The sequence below is a fragment of the Stegastes partitus genome, unplaced genomic scaffold, assembly GCF_000690725.1.
Source record: "Stegastes partitus isolate 25-593 unplaced genomic scaffold, Stegastes_partitus-1.0.2 Scaffold1817, whole genome shotgun sequence".
Classification (NCBI taxonomy): Eukaryota; Metazoa; Chordata; class Actinopteri; family Pomacentridae; genus Stegastes; species Stegastes partitus.
This window is the reverse complement of record NW_007579548.1, coordinates 83,884-102,894: the sequence shown is the minus strand read 5'-3', so window position 1 is coordinate 102,894 and position 19,011 is coordinate 83,884. Positions and strand designations below refer to the sequence as shown.

General features: G+C 40.5%; 1 protein-coding gene across 1 annotated transcript in view; it reads right to left on the bottom strand.

Annotated features, from left to right (window-relative positions):
• Positions 1-19,011, bottom strand: part of LOC103372737 (connector enhancer of kinase suppressor of ras 3-like) — a 39,614-nt gene extending 20,603 nt beyond the window's left edge. The window contains exons 1-2 of the mRNA XM_008302446.1: positions 18,838-19,011; positions 3,683-3,846 (exon numbers count right to left, since the gene is read on the bottom strand). Of these exons, the coding sequence (XP_008300668.1) occupies positions 3,683-3,846; positions 18,838-18,889 (216 nt within the window). The 5' untranslated portion in view covers positions 18,890-19,011. The remainder of the gene's footprint in view (positions 1-3,682; positions 3,847-18,837) is intronic.

The following is a 19,011-nucleotide window of genomic DNA, read 5'->3' as shown; positions in this document are numbered from 1 at the left end:
AACACCCCACATTTATATTTATGTCACATCTGTCAAAGAACACTAAATTTAAAGCCTGACAGGAATTATCTGCTTGTTGCTTATTTTGGGCTTATATTTAGTTTAAAGCTTTTTTTGGCTGATATCGATGAGGATGCCAATATTTAACATTTAAAACAGCACAGGCAGAGATTCAAGGTCACAGAGCAGAAAAGAAGGAAACACTAAATGTTGCATCTGAAATAAACAATGCTAGGCATTAATTACATGTTAAAAAAACTATTTCTTCCTGATATTTGAAGTAATGGATAATCATTTATGTATTTAAAAAAATACATCTTGAAAAATCAGATAAACATCCTAAAATTGTCTTTATGTTATCAGATAACCTGACTTTAGCGACCCTAAAGGGAAGACGGCCCAGTTGATCCAAGAATAAATAATTTACCAGGCTTCGGTACCGTGACTGTAAACAGTAGTAGTAGTTATCGCGGTTGATGAATGCCTGTTGTGGTCTTTTGTTTTCACTGTTTGTCAGCCGGGACAGCAGAGTGTCAGTCTTCATTTAAAAAGGCTGCTGCATCCCATTCAGCTCAGTCACACCATTAAACCTCAGCACGAACTGTAAATCCTCCTTTTCACTGTGACACAGACAGTCGGGGCTCATAAACAGCTGACTGAGGGGCTGTGTGTGGGCTTCAAAACTTTAACTGGTCCAAACAAGAACTTTCTTAGTTGAAAGTCACATTTTGTTTATGTAATGTTCGGCTGGTTTAAGCAGTGGAACTTTGAAACCGTATTTGTGTCACCCTAAGATGACGGTGGTTGTTCAGGTTTTAATAAATAAAAAACTGATGAGACAGGTTGAGAAAGACTCATTTAAGTTTTTTGTTGCAATCTGTGATTAAGCTTGGAGAGAAATGTTAGGTGATTTTCAGGATGATTAAGTTTCAATTTGATGAATGGAAAAGTAAGTACAGGACAACTTCTGCTAAAAAATGAATCTAGTTTCTCCAAAAACTTCAGCAACATTCTTTGCAGTGTGCTGCAGAAGTATTAACTGCAGCTCTACAGGCGTTCTGCCAGATCTGACAAAGATTTAACAGAGTGTATTTTATTTACACCAGCACATTCTCTGGCATCAGAGCCAGGCCCAGTATAAACCCTGCTATCAGAGCGCATGACAGTAATAAAACAACTTAATCTGCTAGAAACACAAACTCAACAAATTTGTCTGTTTAGAACAGATGCAGGAGAACTCCACTGCACATGGACTAAAAAGGAGATTCTTCTTTTCAGACATTCTTTTGAAATTTTGTGCATCAGGTACTTTCAGTTAGCAGCCTCTGATGAACAACTGTTATATTCAAATTCTGGTATTTTCCTTAAGATCACTGGGACGCTCAGCAACATTTCAAACGGCTTCTCTGCACACAGACAAATCTCCCGATACTTTCTTTTAATGGTTCCTTTAACTCGCTGCACATTGAGGTCGCCAGTGTGTGAAGATGCTTGATGCAGCTGAATTTGTAACAGATTGCAGATGTGTGTTTTGAACAGGACTTAGAATAACTTCTGTCTACGTCCCAGCACGTGGTGAACAGATCCGAGAGTCCCACCCAGAAAGCTTTGGCAGTTTGCCGGATCTTGACTCGTGAGCATCACCAGTACAGTGAACGCCAGCGAAAGAGTAGTAAATTATGAATGAAAATGAAGTAGTGAACTGGAAAAAAAAACTGTAGGTCAACATTGTTCAAGACAAGTCATCCAAGGTTGTTTATCTGTGAACAGTTATCAGCCGTGGTAAGTCATTAGTAACGGCATCATCTGAGTGTCTCTGTTGGCAGAGCGGGTCAGACACGGAACTAAAAAGCCTTTGATTGGAGATTCAAACTCAGACAAAGTAACTCCAAACAACCACTGCAGTGTTTTTCACTGTGCAGCTGTGACCACTGTTGCAGAAAACACATGATCTAACCATGAAATGCTCAACCCCTCATGGTGACTGCCGCAGTTTGCGTCAGAGATTGCAATCTGTCAAATTTTAATTCACAGTTGTTAGATTTAGCATGACTTCTGTCTCCTATATCTTACTCTACCCATATGCAGGATCAATGCCTTTAAATCAACTTCTAAATTACAGAAACAAGACTCTTGCCTCCTCAGACAGTGTTCACCAAATCTAATTCAAGACTTCAGGCCTTTAGAGTACCAAGACAAAACTTAATTCACTTTCATAGGCATATCAGTTAAAAAGGACAGAGCAACTGTAACTACAACTAGATTCAAATCACATTTTGATCAGTACTTCCACACCCTGCTTCTAATATAACCAATCATTTACCATGACTTGGATCAAGATAAAACAACTCAAAAAATAAGCAGTGACACAAAACAATAAATAACCTCTTGGATTCATAATTCAAAGTGTAATATAATGTCAACCGACAGCCCACAACAACAAAAAAAGAAAACAGAGGTATGACTGACATTTGTTCAAATACAGAAACGATCCAATCCTTTTGAAACAAACTGAATTAAATGCATTTAGAGAATTTTTTGACGGCTGCAGACACCAAGCTCATAACACTCTATCAGAGATTTTCCCTGACAATGGTAGGTGACTGTTTCTACCCCTGACAGCTAACTTATCATACTACAAAAGGTGCAAATCTGCCAGAATGTCTACAATTATAGCTTTAAAAATGTGTTCATTAAAGTTAGGAAGTATGGCAACATTATAGTTTTTCCTTGCATCCCCCAAAGCTTTATGGGAACTGTGGTTCCAAAAGGTAGAACAAAACTATCCCAAAGAGCAGACATAACTGTAAGAGGATGGACAAGATCAGTACAAATATGATACTTCTACGACTCAAAATGTCCAACCAACCTGAGAACTGTCCTGCACCATGTATGCTATACAATACAACTGAAATGTGAATTTAAGGAATTTTCTGATTAGTCCAACTTATTCTGAGAGTAAAATGCCACACAGTTCAAGGTGTGTCAGAAAAGTTCCAGGACTGGTGTCGCAAAAGATTTATTTCAAACCCAAACTACAAACTACCAGTTTTGCTCTTCAGACGACCAACCAGCACGTCTACAAAGAGATCCTGTGGCGTTTGCTTCGTTCAGTGCGGCAGAAGAGGTGAGAGTTGTGGCAGGACAAGTCGTGGCTGCTTCACCATGACAACACGCCTGCTCACAACGTCCTGAGCATCCCACAGTTCCTGGCTGAGAAGGACATCACCGTGCTGGAGCAACCTCCCTACTCACCCCACCAGGCTCCGTGGGATTTTTTCCTCTTCCCCAAGCTGAAGGGGGTCATCAAGGGGATCCGTTTGAATGACATCAAGATGGCTGTGAAGACGGAGCTGTGGAGGATCCCAGAAGAATCCTTCCAGGAGTGCATGGCGGCGTGGCAGAGAAGGCTGGGGAAGTGTGTTAGGTTTCGGGGGTATTACTTTGACGGGTAAACTTGTAGTTTGTAGTTTGGATTTGAAATCTATCTTTTATGACACCGGTCCTGAAACTTTTCTGACACACCTCGTACCTGCCAAAGACGTGTCAATAACCTGTTGACAAAACGGGTGCAAACCAGGCAAAAGGGTTCAAAGGATTAAAGTGCTTGAGCCACATCATAATGCTCCTTTACAAGTGCAAAGCTATGTAGGTTGTAAGCTGAAGTCATGTGATTACTAACCAGAGCGCAGAGAAGATCGACGGCCTCCAGCACCAGCTCCTGGTGTCCGACCCGTGCCACGCCCAGCGTCAGCAGCTCCTGGTGGGACATCCTGAGCAGCTTCTCCCCGTCCACCTGCTGCTGCTGGAAGGACGGGATGTACTGATGCAGGCTGTCATCCAGACCTGACGGGCAGACAAAGAGGCAAGATACAGAGACCATGAAGAAAATCTGCACCTACTTTTAGATGTTTTTCTAAATTTTGTTGACAGCATGTATATATTCATAAGCAACAAGAGTGTTTTTACAGGATAACTTAATGACTAGCTCTCTCTTACAGGAAGAAGATGACACGTAGCACATAGACGCGAGAGTAAACAACACTAAGACAGAGTTTCCTTTCAGCAACTGAGTTTCAGTGAAAGTCATCTCTGTTATGATCCATTCAAGTTTGACAGCAAACACAGCTGCTGAGTCAACACTGACTTATTGACTCTTCCTACTGATCCATCACTGTGACGGCCAGCAGCTCACACCATGCTGCCACCGTACCACACCTCAACCTTTGGGGCTCAGCAGACAGACAATCCTACTGTCTTGTACACAGAAGAGTCCATATTTGACCCCTAATCTCTTATATTCATGAACACTATTTCTGATAAAAGTCCACTTTTTTGCCACATATTCTCTTTAAGTCTGAACGTGTAGCTCACAGTCAGGCAACAGTCATGTAAATATATACAGGCAGATGATGGTGTTTTTAAAAAATGCTGAAACTTTAAATATGAGTTCATTTAACACTTGCTGATATTTCTACATCAACCTTCAACTCCAGTCAATTAACATCAAAAGCACCAGTGGTCATCTTTCTGCCATTTAATAAACACATCTTGCAAGACTAGCAGATAAGATCTGGACAGTCCTGGACCTGCAGGATCCCCCCTTCGGTCCTCATGACCTCACGCAACCTTGAGCGAGACTCCGCCATCTCCAGTGGCGCCACTCCACGCCCGACCCTGAACTACGACCTCTGACCTCTCTGTGAACAACAGCAGCAGTTGGGGGGGTTGAGATAAAAGAGTTCTCACTGCTGGATCAATGGAAGCATCAAGCATCGTGCATCGTTTACTCGTCCTGACACACAAAATGTTCACCACAGGCAGTTCTGGTTTTGTTTGATTCACACAGGGCTGGAAAGAATGTGTGAAACTGATAAGTAACTGCAAAATATTAAGCATTTTTATCAAAGAATTATCTCAGTTATTGTGATCAGTTCCTTTTAATTTGCCTATGTGGATTCATGTGCAAAATCTGCTCTATTCACAGTAAAGTCTGGCTTAACAGATGTTGATTTAATGATGTGAAGATGCAGTGTGTCACAGACAAATTAGAAAGTCAGGTCTTTAAATAGGTTTTAAAATCGCTGAATGAGTTTTCTGTTCTAGATCATAAATGTTAAGAATTCACTGACACGAGACTCAAAGACTAACATCTCAGCTATAATAACATGTAATTAATTAGTATTTGTACAAGCTGTATCATGCAGAGCAAGACAGCTGAGACTTTGGAGTCCGACTCCCACTACGCTATCCCAAACTAATAATACATGTTAGTCAGAGAGAGCTTTAGCGCACAAGCGTCCACCAAATGGCAGATGTTGTGAAGCACTTGGCGACAAGTTGGATCAACAAGTGGCCAACAAAATGCCTGAGCTGGTGTGAACAGTGGAGAAGAAAACAACTGCCCCTGCATGTGGTCATTAAAGGGTCCCGCAAGAAACTCTGACTCCTGTTTGTCTTCGGTCGGACATGCAGGACGACAGATGGCCGACACTCACTGTGACAGCAGGGAGGAACATTCCTCCTTAACTAACTGCTGATGTGAGACCTCAGTGTTCACACCAAGAATAACGCACTGTGGAAGGGAAGCATGTTTTTTTGGTTACTTAAGTTCAAAAGCTAAAATTAAATCCATCCAGAGTAGTTAATTAACTTTTGTATTTGAATTTGGACAGTTTGATCTGATATATCTCATGCATGTATCATGATTTGATCCACTAGCTGTTAGAGCAGAAATAATTACCTGATTAACTTAAAAGGCAAAAAAATGTGATATTTTTCAGGAAAACATGCCAAAATATCTCCAATTCTGGCTTCTCTGGCACCATTTCTGTCCAGTCTGAACTTTGGATTATTATTAATAGTATAAAACAAGACATTAGATACAGCTGGGATGAAGTTGCTGCACTTCAGGAATGTTAAGGTTCAGAGAGACTAGACTGGACCAGGTATTACCGGATGTAGACCCAGTACCGGCCTCCATGCAAATCCTGAAATCCGTCAGCTCTCTGAGCAAATCAGAAATTGTTATCTGCTCCTGAATGTTCCTGGCAAGACTCTCTGTTGCAAACTCTCACGATATTCTCCAGCTTGTTGAGAAATAAGTCCCTGCCACTCAGAGCTTAGATCCAGCCTCTGAAAGTCCAGGATAAAAAGTTTGATTGTGAAAATACCACTTCAAACAAAATTCCTTTTTCTGTTTGTTGACGCTGGACAGCAGTCGACGAGAGTTTGTGGTCACCAGGAATGTGTCGGCGACAGCCTGGATCACATTACTGTCACCCGAGGAGGCCGGTAATCTCTCCGCTGCACGGCAGGGTCGGCTAAATGTCACGCGACTGCCAAATCACCTGCTAATGAAAGCATGACAACACCAGGCCAAGCCTCCCTGAAAAGCTGCTGAGAACCATCTTCTTAACAAGCAAGCACGAGCTTCTGTTGAGCCTTTACATGGGATTTTACCTTTAACACAGGCAGAACTATCCAGGTCAGGGAGGGCAATATGAGGTTTTTTTTAATTCAAACTTATCAGCTTCACATACTGGCTCATCTTGTTCAGACATTCTTCAAACACATGAGAGTCTCACTCTCTTCGTGTGGGTCTGTTTTTATTTGGTTTAAAATATCAAGGCATAATAGACACTTCTGAATAAGGCTAAATAAAAACAACAGTCAAAACCTTTTGGGAGTCGAGCACAGTGCCAACATTCGGCACTGGATCCAATGTTCTTGTGAGAAATAAAATGTCATTAATACATGTGGCTGCTGAGACATTTTTCTCATTCCACATCTCGAGCCTTGCATTGTTGGGTTTGGCACTCCACCCAAACTCTCGGAAACTTCTGGCAGAAGATGAAGATGGAGCAGGATCACTGCTCTGAAATACTGCTGAGCGGTTTGTGTTTTTGGCTTCAGAGATGCTTCTCAAGCAGCATAAATAATGTAACACAGCGGGCTGCAGCTGTTTTTAAAAATAGTCATCCTTGTAGTCATGCACTTTTACCACGACTTGAAGAGAAAAATATTTTAATTAGACTTTACACTTGTACCATTATCTGCTGCAGATTATTTGACCTGGTTTCTGTCATTTTGTCATCTTGACTTAATTCTCAATTATTTAAATTTAAAGAGTCGCTAACCTCAGAGTAAGGTGAGATCTGATTTTTCAGATATTTTTGCTAGTTTAAGACACGTTTTTCTTTAATTTAGTAGTTTACTTTCTCATAAAAAAAATTGACACAATCCTACAAAAACAGTTGAAACAAGCAGATCTGCTTTGTACATTAACATATCCCATCACTGTCGATTTTTATTTACTTTTTAGATGTAGCTAAAGAACACAGACTTGTCAAGTAATGGACGTATTTCATAGTGTACTCTACGGTAAGATCCCGCTCAGACTATGATGTTAAAATATTCAGAGCGTGATCATGTTGTGAGGATTGACTTTCCAGACAGGGGAGAGGAAGGTGGATAAATGTCCCGATGCTGGCGGCAGATCAGCCACTTACTTAATTAAGTTACACATCCCAACCGTACATTCTGATTCCAAAGTAAGTTCTCTGAAATCACAGTCTCAGGACTTTCTCACTTCCCTACTCTGCCAGTAGTGCTCAGCTCCAAGAAAACTGGTTTCTACTGAGGACATACGTCGATCAGTCGCAACATTAGAAGCACCTGCATATTCCTTAAGTCGCCCTCGTGCCCCCAAAACAGCTCCGTCCTGTCAGAACATGGACGCAGGACGTATGTGGGTATTTACAGTATGTATAGATTACATTAGGATAACCGCCTGTTCTTACAAACTTTCCAGACCTTTGAATCCTTCTAAAATTATATCGAATGTTTATCTTTGACCAGGCAGCAGCAGCAGCTGATGCATTCCTCACTTTTGTTTTTGGTTTGTGTTTTTAATGGTAATTGTTAATCTAATCAGCTCTGAGTTGACCCACATCAGAGCGCAGTCTCTCTGTCCTGACCTGGATATGAGCCCTTTGGTCTCAGTAAAACGCAGTGAAAACATTCTGTTTGTTGACAGAATAAACTTAAACCAGCATGAAAGCATGTTGGAGACTGATCAAAGTGCACAGACACTCGTAGCCCTGACGACTTTCCCGCTGTTAAACAAATTCTCAGTTTTGTGCACGTGTATTATTCGATACATTCTTTTCTTGACAATATCTGGAGCAACTCTTGTAGTATTTAGAAATGACTGTTCACACAACGTTTGTAGGAAACGTGGTCATTTGTAGGAGCAGGACTTTAGAAGAGCCTGTGGGGATGTTATTGCATTTTTGCAGTGAACTTCTAGAGGCTACGGTTTTCCAGAGTTGACTTCAGACACCGCTGTAACAAAAGTTAATTTCTGTGTCCATGGTCTTGTCTCTGACCAGTCTTGTATTTGCTGAGGACTCTGGGCCTCTGTCCTCCTGTTCATCAGCAGCCGGTGGGAAACTCTCTGTGTACCGACAGGCAGAAGCAGCAGCAGCTCGGGGTGGGAAAGTTTCACTTATTACTGCAATGACAAAACCACAAGTTCACCTCAAAGCCATGAGCCACTGTCACTGCTAATGCTCAGCTGCCTGTTAAAATATCTTTGGCTGGAAAAAAAACACAACCACAAAGTCCGCCAGTATTGATGTTATGTGTAAAAACTAGGAGCAACATATCTGTTATCAGCTGTTATTTCACCCGTTAAACAATCAATGTTAGCTGGTGCGGTTGATCCATAACACACTAGCAGCTCTACGACTGTCTGTTAAGCTTCACGTTTATCCAAAAAAGGCATGTGTGTAGTAAAAAGATTCAAAATGTCTAGATTAGGTTTTGGATTCGTAAATCATTTCTGTCAATATGTTATGCTATTTAACAACATGGCCAAATGTATGTGGACACCCTTGCCCATTAGCTCTAGTAAAGTCTTACTGCCACAGCATGCAACGACATTTTATTCATTTAGGCCATTTGTGAACTCACCACCTCCACATTAATGTGGGATTTAGTCACGTGGAGGTTTTTATTGTTGTTTTGATAGTGCAAGCTCTGTGGTTGGGATTTCTGCAATCTCTCAGATGTCTCCTGTCCGCTCAGAATGATTAAATGTTTTGCTACTGTGAAACATGTATTTAAATGTTGTGTCCGCAGACAATAACACTCAACTCTTCTTCACTGCATGAAGATGCATGCATTGTGTAATCTGCAATGTTGTACCTTTCTGGGCCAACAGTAAAACCACCTTACCTTAAGATACAATGCAGCTAACTTCTGGGTAAAGGATAAAAAAATGTATGTTTTCATTTTCACTAGAAGGGTTGTCAAGAGAATGCTGTGTGACAGAATCAAAGAGAACAAACAAATTGAGGAAGACAGCTGTGTTCTTCCAACATTGTGGTGACCGTTTTGGAAATATCTTTTCCTACTGCACCGCACACACAGCCAAATCCACACAGAAATGTTTTTTTCACAGTTTGGTGTGGAAGGACTTGACTCTTCTGCTCTGACCTCAACCTCATCGCATGCAACACCAGAAACCTCCTCCCCCAACACCTTCCCAGTGTTGCACAGGACGCGTCTGTGTCGATAACTTTCCAAAACCAATGTTCACACCCACTTCACACCATGACTGACAGGCTAGTAAGAGCAGTGTGCTTTTCTTTCCAGCTTTTTTCACTATTTGTGACACTGCACGTGAACAACCCAATGCATTGCTATAAATGTCATTCCACTCACTAATGGTTTTGTGGTTGAAGCAAACCCCTGCAGCCAGGTTCAACATCTGGGGCGAAGCCTGAAAAGACTGGAGGCTTTTATAGCGTGGTGTCGGCACGCTTAACAACCACTTTAAGTGTAATGTTCAGATGTCCAAACACTTTTAGCGTTGTAGTATAATATAGTGTCAAATGTGTGTCACTTATTATTAACAAATCATAGAATACAGTCGATCTATCTTAACAGGTTATCAGAAAATCTCACAACTAGATCAAAGTCTTTAGTCTTGAATGAGCACCCGCAGCTCAGACTTCTGATGAAGTGTCTCAATTTATCTTTCTAAAAGATTGTTGACATGGTAACACTGTAAACTACAGCCTACATTCCTGACCTGACAGTATCTTACAGTATTTATCAGGACTAGTGATGATAAAGAGGGTTAGTCTGTCCGTCTTATACACGTGAGGAAGTCATAAAAAGCTGCCGGTGAAACCCCAGCTGCTCGTAAACAGTCCAGTTAATCATTTGTCAGAAAGATCAAAACAAACAAGATGTGCAGCCACACTTTACTGAGCGTTATGACAAGGCTTCCCACCATTAAAGACTGCTCCCACTGAAGGAGGAAATTTTAAGTTTATAATCGTATTTTGCATGCATAAATGAAGAAATATTGTCTTGACAATGTCTCAACATTACTATCAGGTCTTTTTTTCTTTTCTTGATATATACAACATGCTTATTAATTGGTACCATTTTATCCCTGTAAAAATCAACAAATAGTTGCAGGAAACCACTAATTTTATACTAAACTGATTAACTAATTAAACCATTAATCTATTAAGTAACCACTCCAGTCGGACTCCACATCGTCTGTTCATTCTAACAAATGACACGTGCTGTGTTGTTGAAGCACAAAGACGGAGTTCGGACCCGACACTCCCGAGCTGGGGGCAACAAAAGGAATATTTACCCCAACCTCCATCACAACAGGACAAGGGTGGAGAACCGAGAGGAAAAGTGGTAAAAGAGCAGCGAAGCTATTCATAGTTTCACTGGGCCTCTGTCAAACCCGACACTATTTCTCACACACACAAACACACACTCTGACCATTCATCTCAGCAGTACAAGTCAGCGGGGGGGACAACACTCTCTGTCGAACAAACACGATTCAAGAGGAAAAAGGATTTCCTTGAGCGTTGTGCAGATTTGTGCTCAGCAGACTTATAAAACTAAACAAACAGGAATTGTGGGAGTTCACTGCGTGCAGAGCGGAGCTGATCCCACTGCTCCGATCTACGGAGTCGACCTACTTCAATGGACGGTTGTCACAAAGTTCCAGATAGAGAGCCTGTGAAGCTGTAATGTTCGTTACACAAAAGTGTTCAATGGATGAAAAAAGGCTCGCAGCTGATAACATTACAAATCTACTGTCATTACAGGTCAATCTGCTAAAGCACAATGTGTGTCAGCATAATTTGTTTTTTTTAAGTAGGAGTTTATGCTGAAATAGATTTCTTTGCTTGATGTTTTCTTTTCGTTTGTTTGAATCGCTTTACTTGGACCCGATGACATGAGTGAGCATGACTGTCGAGAGTCTAACTCCTGAACAACGCATCAGTTGCTCTCAAATGGAAGAAAGGCAGGAAGAGGCGCTCGGCGGAGAGAATCTGGCCGTTTCCTCTGATTCACCACACTCCCTCAGTGAACTTGGTTTCACTGATAAGACAAATGCTGGGCGGGAGACTAACAGCAAGGACAGAGACACGTCTTCCAGCTGCTGCAAGCTTTGATCAAATCACCCCACAGGACAATCTGTACTTTTTCATGCAAATAATTGTGGTTAAAGCGGTGGGACAACTGTGGTAACAGCTTCACAAGACGTCATTTAATAACAGTTCATCCCTCCACAGTAACCTCAATCTGCTGTTGTCTTCCCAAACATCCCATAAAGACTGTTGAACAACAGACACTTAAGTGAGAGCACCCACATGATCAGCTATGTATAACAAAAGTTTTATCGACATCTCTGGCTGAGTATTAAAGTTAACTGACTAAAAATAACTCAATTCTGGGCTCAAATGCATCTCTGGTGACCAGTTTCTGTTTAGATTAAATGAACACTGGCTGCTAATAGATCACTATTCGCAGTTTTGTTTTAGTACTTTTTATTCATGGAAACTATATTTCCAAAATTATGTGGACACTACAGTATTTTCTGCATCCGGATTCAAACATCTAATAGAAAGTCTTACACAAGAAGAGTGGATGCAGTGATGTGTGCATTTTTCATGTGTTCAAGTACTTCTGGCCTTATAGTGCATCGACAGTTGAACCACAAACCCTGGCAGTGTCTCGCTCTGCCTGTTGGACTGTAACTATACTCTCAGGTGACAGTTAAAGGTTCTCCTCCCACTGAATAAACAACCAGTCTCAGCGCTCTGGCTCTAATGGGAACTTCATCACGTGGACCTCAGACCGTCCTTATCAAGGAAAAACCCCAGAGTTTCTGTTATCTCATGTTACAGGATAAAATATTGTTTACTTGGATTCGTCCCAGATGATGAGTTCAAATAGAAAAGCTGCCAAACTGTGCTTATGTGTCTCAGGATATACGGAAACAAGCTTTGTTTCCTGTTTGTTTGCTGAGGATTTGAAAGCCAAAGGCAGGATTCTCAAAACTCAAAGGAAGATGGATGCGGTTCTGGATGCTTAGAACAAAACTGGGTGTTGACAGACGTCCATATTTAGCTGTAGTGTTGTCTCGATATCAAAATTGTGATATTGATACAATACCTGACTAAATATATAAATACTAAAAAGACGTCCCAGCACACTTGGTCAGCCCACTTATGAACGACCAGTTCTTAAAAACTTAAAGGCTAAAGGTTTTGCCTACTTTTTGTACAATCTGTGGAGGGTGAGCAACTTGCTGCCCGTGTCTCTCCTTTTGTCACCATGAAAGCTGCCGTTTGCATGGGACAGTAAAATAGAAGTGGTTGTCACGGCCACTTCACCTGCAGGCAGGTGAAGCAGAGCAGTACACACACTGGCCTGCTGTCGCACAGCAACAAACTCACATGATATACAGCTTTTGTTTACATCATACTTATAGCACTGACATCAGTGAAATGGGGAACAATGTCATTTTTAACGACAGGGTATTGCAACACTTTCCTGGTATCTTTATACAGTGTGACACTATTCAGCTGTTTTATTCTGTACTGCTTGATGGTAAGAAGGAGACATCTATTAGTGCTGAAATGACCTCTCAGCAGAGCTCAAATGGCTGTTGAATTAGATGTCTGACCAAAAATTTAATTACTGACAGTTTATCCACCCTCACAAAGTTCTCTAGTCTGTAATTTTAACCAATTTATGGCCTTAGAAAAGTTTGAAAAGCAACCTACAATCAATTTATCAGCGATCACAAGGTGAAAACCAATGGATGGTTTCTGCAGCCCCATGTGCAGACCAATGAAGACTTCAAGTAAACCTAGGAGGGATTTCTGCATGTTATAAATGGATAAATCTAAAATATATTGTGTGTTTAGGTATTCGCAAATCTAAATGATATATTTTAATTGGTATCAGGGCACGTAGCTGCTGGTTAGATTCTACTTGTCACGCTGAAAACTTCTGATACTCATTTGTCAAAATTTTAGATTAGAAAAATAGTCTCACATGATTGTGATTTGACTGCTTTTTGATTGGCTGTTGCAGTCTGTGTGTAACTCCTGATGACCAAAACATTGCAATTTCAATAATTGTCCAATAAACAAGCTCGTTGGGAGTCATGTGACTTATCTATAGACTCTGGCTCACTTTAAACCAAATCGTACACTTTTCCACTGATGTCACTAAAGCAAAACAAACAAACACAAACATCGGGAGATGTTGTCCCACTGTTAAAATGACTTGTATATGTAATTTTACATGAAGATTAAAGATAGGATCAGATTATAGACTACAGGTACTCCAGTGGTACGCTTTCTAGCTAAATACATTGTTTATTATAAGTTGAAATAAAATATGTCCTTCCTTCCTTTATGTCAAAAAACAAAACAAAACGGACAGGAAGGTCTTTGTTAGATAAAATTCCTTCAACTGAAAGCACAATGATCCTGAGTTTGGCAGCTGTCCACTCGTCACCATTTTGAAATAGGTTTATTTTGGCCAAACTACATCAAGAGGGAGGAACAGGAAGGTCAGGGAGTCACAGAAGGTGATAATCTGATTTTACAGACTCTGTACTTCAAAACTGTCAGACTTTCTAGTTGGAGTTGGTTTCTTATCATGTAACTCTTGATATCTGAAAACAAAATCAATAACATTGGCTCTACTTAGTTGTATTTTACACAACTGATCTCCAACTAGTCTTGCTCTATATCTCACTGTGTGTCATGTGATTCTCTTTGCATTTACTTTCCTCAACAGTCTTTACTGCTCGTCGACACAGTAAACAAAATGCTAATTTATTCTAGTTCATGCTCTTCTCCTACATACCTCTTCAGTGAGTGTTATTATTTGACTTTCCTCACCCTCTCACCAGCCTGTCGTCATACAAAGTGTGATGTGTAACTACACCTGTCAGAGAAACAGAGAACTATGTGGATTTGTCTGAACACGCTGAATTCATTCCCTGAGATGTTTACGTCTGAGCCACTCAGCCGTCTGATCAGCTCGCCTGAGTAATACGGCACAATTACGAATTGTACTAATACTGTCAAGGATTTATTCTTTCATCAGATATTTCCTCACCCAAATCAGGAGAGGCGGAATTTATTTCGGCTGAGTTCTTGATTACAATAAAATGGCACTAAACACTAAGAACTATATTTTGTAATAAGATTAGAGGTTTGATAGAAAAACGTGTTATACAACTCAGACTGAGGTTGTGAAACTTAAACTGGTACCCAAATCTCTGTGGGATTTATCAAGCTTAATTCAAGATCTAAGACATTTTAATTTGCATAGAAAATTGTCTCATTATCGCAACTGGAAAACGGAAGAAGAACATCACAGAAGGTTTGATCACAAGATGAGCAGCACACTAAACAATAACTAAATATGAAAACTTGTTGTCACTGAATGCCTCTCCATAACTAGGGATATTCACAATGACTAAAGGTGGACATAAAGGAGTGGAAAAAGTCACTTGAAACTTGGAAAAAGTCACTTGAAACATCCTTCAAGCAAATCCTAGAACTCCCTGACTATCCCTCTCCTAGAATACACCTCCACGTTCACAGCAATCAGTCACTACAGGGTTTTCTTTCTTTGCTGCAGCCTGGCTGAGGTGATCCTGGTGTTAGTGGTCAGCTGGAGCAGCTCAGTGACAACCGGCCTGTGGGAACTAACAAAGGATTTGAAGGTGACTGACTGAAACTCCCATGAAAAGAACCTGTTGCTTGAGTTGTAAAAGGAGAGCAAACACGCACACATACACACACACAGATACACACCACACACACCCTGACCGCCTACAGCCGGAGGCAGCAATCCGCTCTGCAGTCACACTGTAAATACTGCAGCAGGATCAGCGACAAACTCATTTCCAAGTCAGAGAAATTTATATTTTATAACAAGATTATGAGTGTGTCTGTTTACCACTTTACTGATTTAAGTATTTTTAGGATGTAGGACACGTGTTAGTCTTCACTTTAAAAAAACAACAACTGCAAAGTCCACATTTTTAACAGTGCACAATCTAAAATGCTTGCAGCCGCTTTGGTCAGTTCATGCTTTCAACGTCCCTGTGTCGCCAAGAGTCTATGGGATGGATATTTATCATCTCCCCAAGAGCCTGCACAAGGAACGTTAGTAATATACATAGTGTAATATGATGTGATATTTATGATGTGGTCTATTGTTTTCTTTTTTAATGTCTTCATATTAAATATTGAGTGAGCTTTTGAATTGAATTATTTCATAAGGCAGAAGACGAGGGACATTGCATTATCTGCAGTATCTGTGTGTGGTACTAGATGGGCTCTATGAGTGTTTTTTTTAGTAGAGGACTGCAGTTCCAGGCCGAGGAGGCGGTCGCTTGGACTATCGGCAGTTCGATGTTTGAAAACACACAGAACCAACATTAATGTTCAAATCTAAATGACTGAAAAAAAGAGTTCTGTGGTCGTTATTTCAGTTGTGTTTAAATGTAGGTTTTTGTGAATGTGTGAGGTGGTTTTCTGTGGTTTTGTGGCAGGGGGTTTAGCCAGCAACAGGTCACCATGACCGAGCCTTCTGTAGCCAAGAGCAGAGAGTAGGCTCAGTTTAACCTGAGCAGGTACTCTGTAGCTGTGTAGTGGTGGGTGTGGCATGTGCAAATTCACCTATGACAGGTTATTATTATTCGAGTCCCTGACTAACTACAGTGTTCAGATGTTTTAGGAAATGACTGAGCGTTTTTTGTAAAAGAAATTATAGGTTCGTGAGCTCTTTTTTGTTTTTTTTTTTCAAAGATTTACTTTACTTTACTTTTGCAGGGGTTGGAGCCACAAGATTAGTAAATCAATAAAAATTAATGGGCGACTATTTTTGTAGTCACATAATTGTTTTTTTTCAGCAGAAAAAGCCAAACATTTGTTGGATTCAGCTTCTCAAAAGCGGTACTGTTCTTCGTCATTTCTAAGACTAAACTGAATATCTTCAGGACACCCAAACCTGAAGATGTAAGAGAGAAATACACTGGCATATGGTGGCTGATAGTAAAAAGAATTTTAATTCTCTGATTCGAGGTCTCCACATTGTTTTACTGGAATGTTTGGACACACAAAACTCAGGTCATGTGATTGATACTTGTGTGTTTGCTGCTCTTTTTAAACAGAACAAAAGTCTAATGGTCAGATGTGGTTTAATAGCTCCTCCACCACGGTGACCTTTTGATCCTCCACACGGCAGGAGGCCGACCTCTGTCAAAAGCTCGTATTGTGTGGCTCTTTATTGCACTCAGCTCTTCTTTGTCTCAGCTGCTGAACGGCATGAGTGCTGGTATGTATGCATGTGTGTGTGTGCTGACAGAGGACAAACTGGGCTGAATGGATGCTCACTTTCTCACAACAGTAAATTCAACTCGAATAAAGACAGACTGAAGCTATAGAGACGCACGCTCACTGTCAGAGCTCCACAATGGGCCACCAAGTTAAATTTACACCATCTGGCCTAAAAGTAACACAATGGGGTATTTCTTTAAGGCCTGGCATCCTTTCAAAAGCTTCATTATCAAAATAAAACATAAAACCCGAGTGTCTTTACTTCACACTGAGTATAAATATATTATTCAGGGAAAATAAATCAGCAAATTCGGTGTCAGACGAGTAAGCAATTGCTTTCTTTGTTAGCATGAATAAAAATTCTCAATTTTTCAATAATTCAACATTCATAATAACTAAATCTTAAAAAGATAGAGACTGACCATGCAGACACCTGCACCTGAACCTTTGCTTTTTAAGTTAAAAAGTAATACACAGTTTTGTTAGGCTGTACAAACATGGGGGACATTCTTCTTTTCGAAGCAGGTTCAGTAGACCCCAAGCAGCCCATACATCTGGGACAGATGTGCAATGATAATGTTGATTCAACACCTGGAGAAATGAGTGTACCAGGGTGTTTGAACTTTGCAAAAAAGCAAACCTAATGTAGAAAAATATATAAAATAGCGTAACTTGTTCCTACATGCACAACTGTTAAGGTGCTTTTTCTTTACAAATATGCCAATTTATACACCAACATCCTAAAAACCCAATGTCGTTTAGTTGTATACTCAAAAGTTCACAAGTTGTTTTTCATGTAATTCTGGCGGTTTTTCCCTTTCTTTCATGACGCATGGGAACCCCATTCTTTCCAGTGTTTTATTTATAGGTGAGGAGAAAATGGAAGATTGAAATGATAACCATCCAACAACAGACACAAACTGTGGTTTAGCACAGCAGTATGATGGATTTGTCACCTGATGCTGCTTGTCCAAACTTTGTGGGAATTAAAACAGGCTCTTATCAAACTTGATCGTCATTTTATGGCTGATCTGTTACTGGTCATGCCTGTTTATTGCTTCATGATACACAGTGATGAATATGAATGCTTGGCTCAGTGCTGTGTCTGAGCATGTGCATAAATGCCGCCCAGCTGCCACTCAACAAATATGAAAGTCAGGAAAAAGGTAAACAAAGTCATAAGCACAGAGGTTTAACTAATCACTCTGTCAACATGCAGGCTGTTACTGAGCCAACACATACAACGTGTTGCTCTAATTAACCTCGACTATTGTTTCATGGACCATGTGTTTTATGCTTTCTTGCACGTTTAACTGAGCCTGATGCTGCAAAGTGCTTCCTCCTCTGTCAGACTACAGCTGATACAGGAAGAATCATTAAAATGATAAAGCAATATAAGCTGCTTAGGGACTACAAACCAAAGTCCAATACCATTTTGATACTAAAATGTTTTCATGCCACACAGACTAAAAAACAGTCAAGTAGCAAATGTAAATTCAATGTTAAAGGCTCAGGCAATGTTTAACATTTTAACATTTCTTTCTTTCAATAAATGTAAAAAGCTTTACTGGAAAGATCTGTTATATTCTAAAGAGTGTTATTTTAGTATCATCAACTTACACCCAGCCCTAAAGCTGATTTAAAGGCACAGTCAGTGGTTAATGTAAGGAAAAAGCTCCCTTTACAACCAAAAGTGTAAAGCACAACCCACTCAAACTCACATACAAGCCTTTACAATTGGGGCTTAAATTGTATTTTCAGCTAAGCTCAACCAAGAAAGACTCGATATCTTTATGTTGTCAGTTTAGATTAAACTATTTGCCCTTTGTGGCTACTTAAACAAAGTAAAAGTCAACACTCTCCCCAAGTACCCCCAGAAAATTCCCCCAGTTAGCTAGCTTTTAAATTGATAAGCTAGCTTGATAACCTAATAAACCTAATAGAAACAACAAAAACTAACACATGTACATGTACTATAATGACCTTAAAGCACTGTAATAAAATTGTACACATTGCAGAATCACAAGGAGGTTACTGCTTAGAAATAAACTTCAGAAATATTTCCTTTACAGAGCTACCTGCTAACAGCCGGTGACCCCTGGGACACCGTTAGGTCTCACTGGGCGGCAGCCTCACCTCTCATCCAGTCCACCACTTGTTGCGGGCTCCACTTGCTCACAGCCTCCATGCCTCCACCGGGCGGTAAGTTCAACTGTCTCCAAACCAATTAAGTCGTCAACCGGTGTTCAGCTCATGCTGCAGCACGGAGGAGCTCCGTTATCACCGGACAGAGACAGACGCGGTACGACC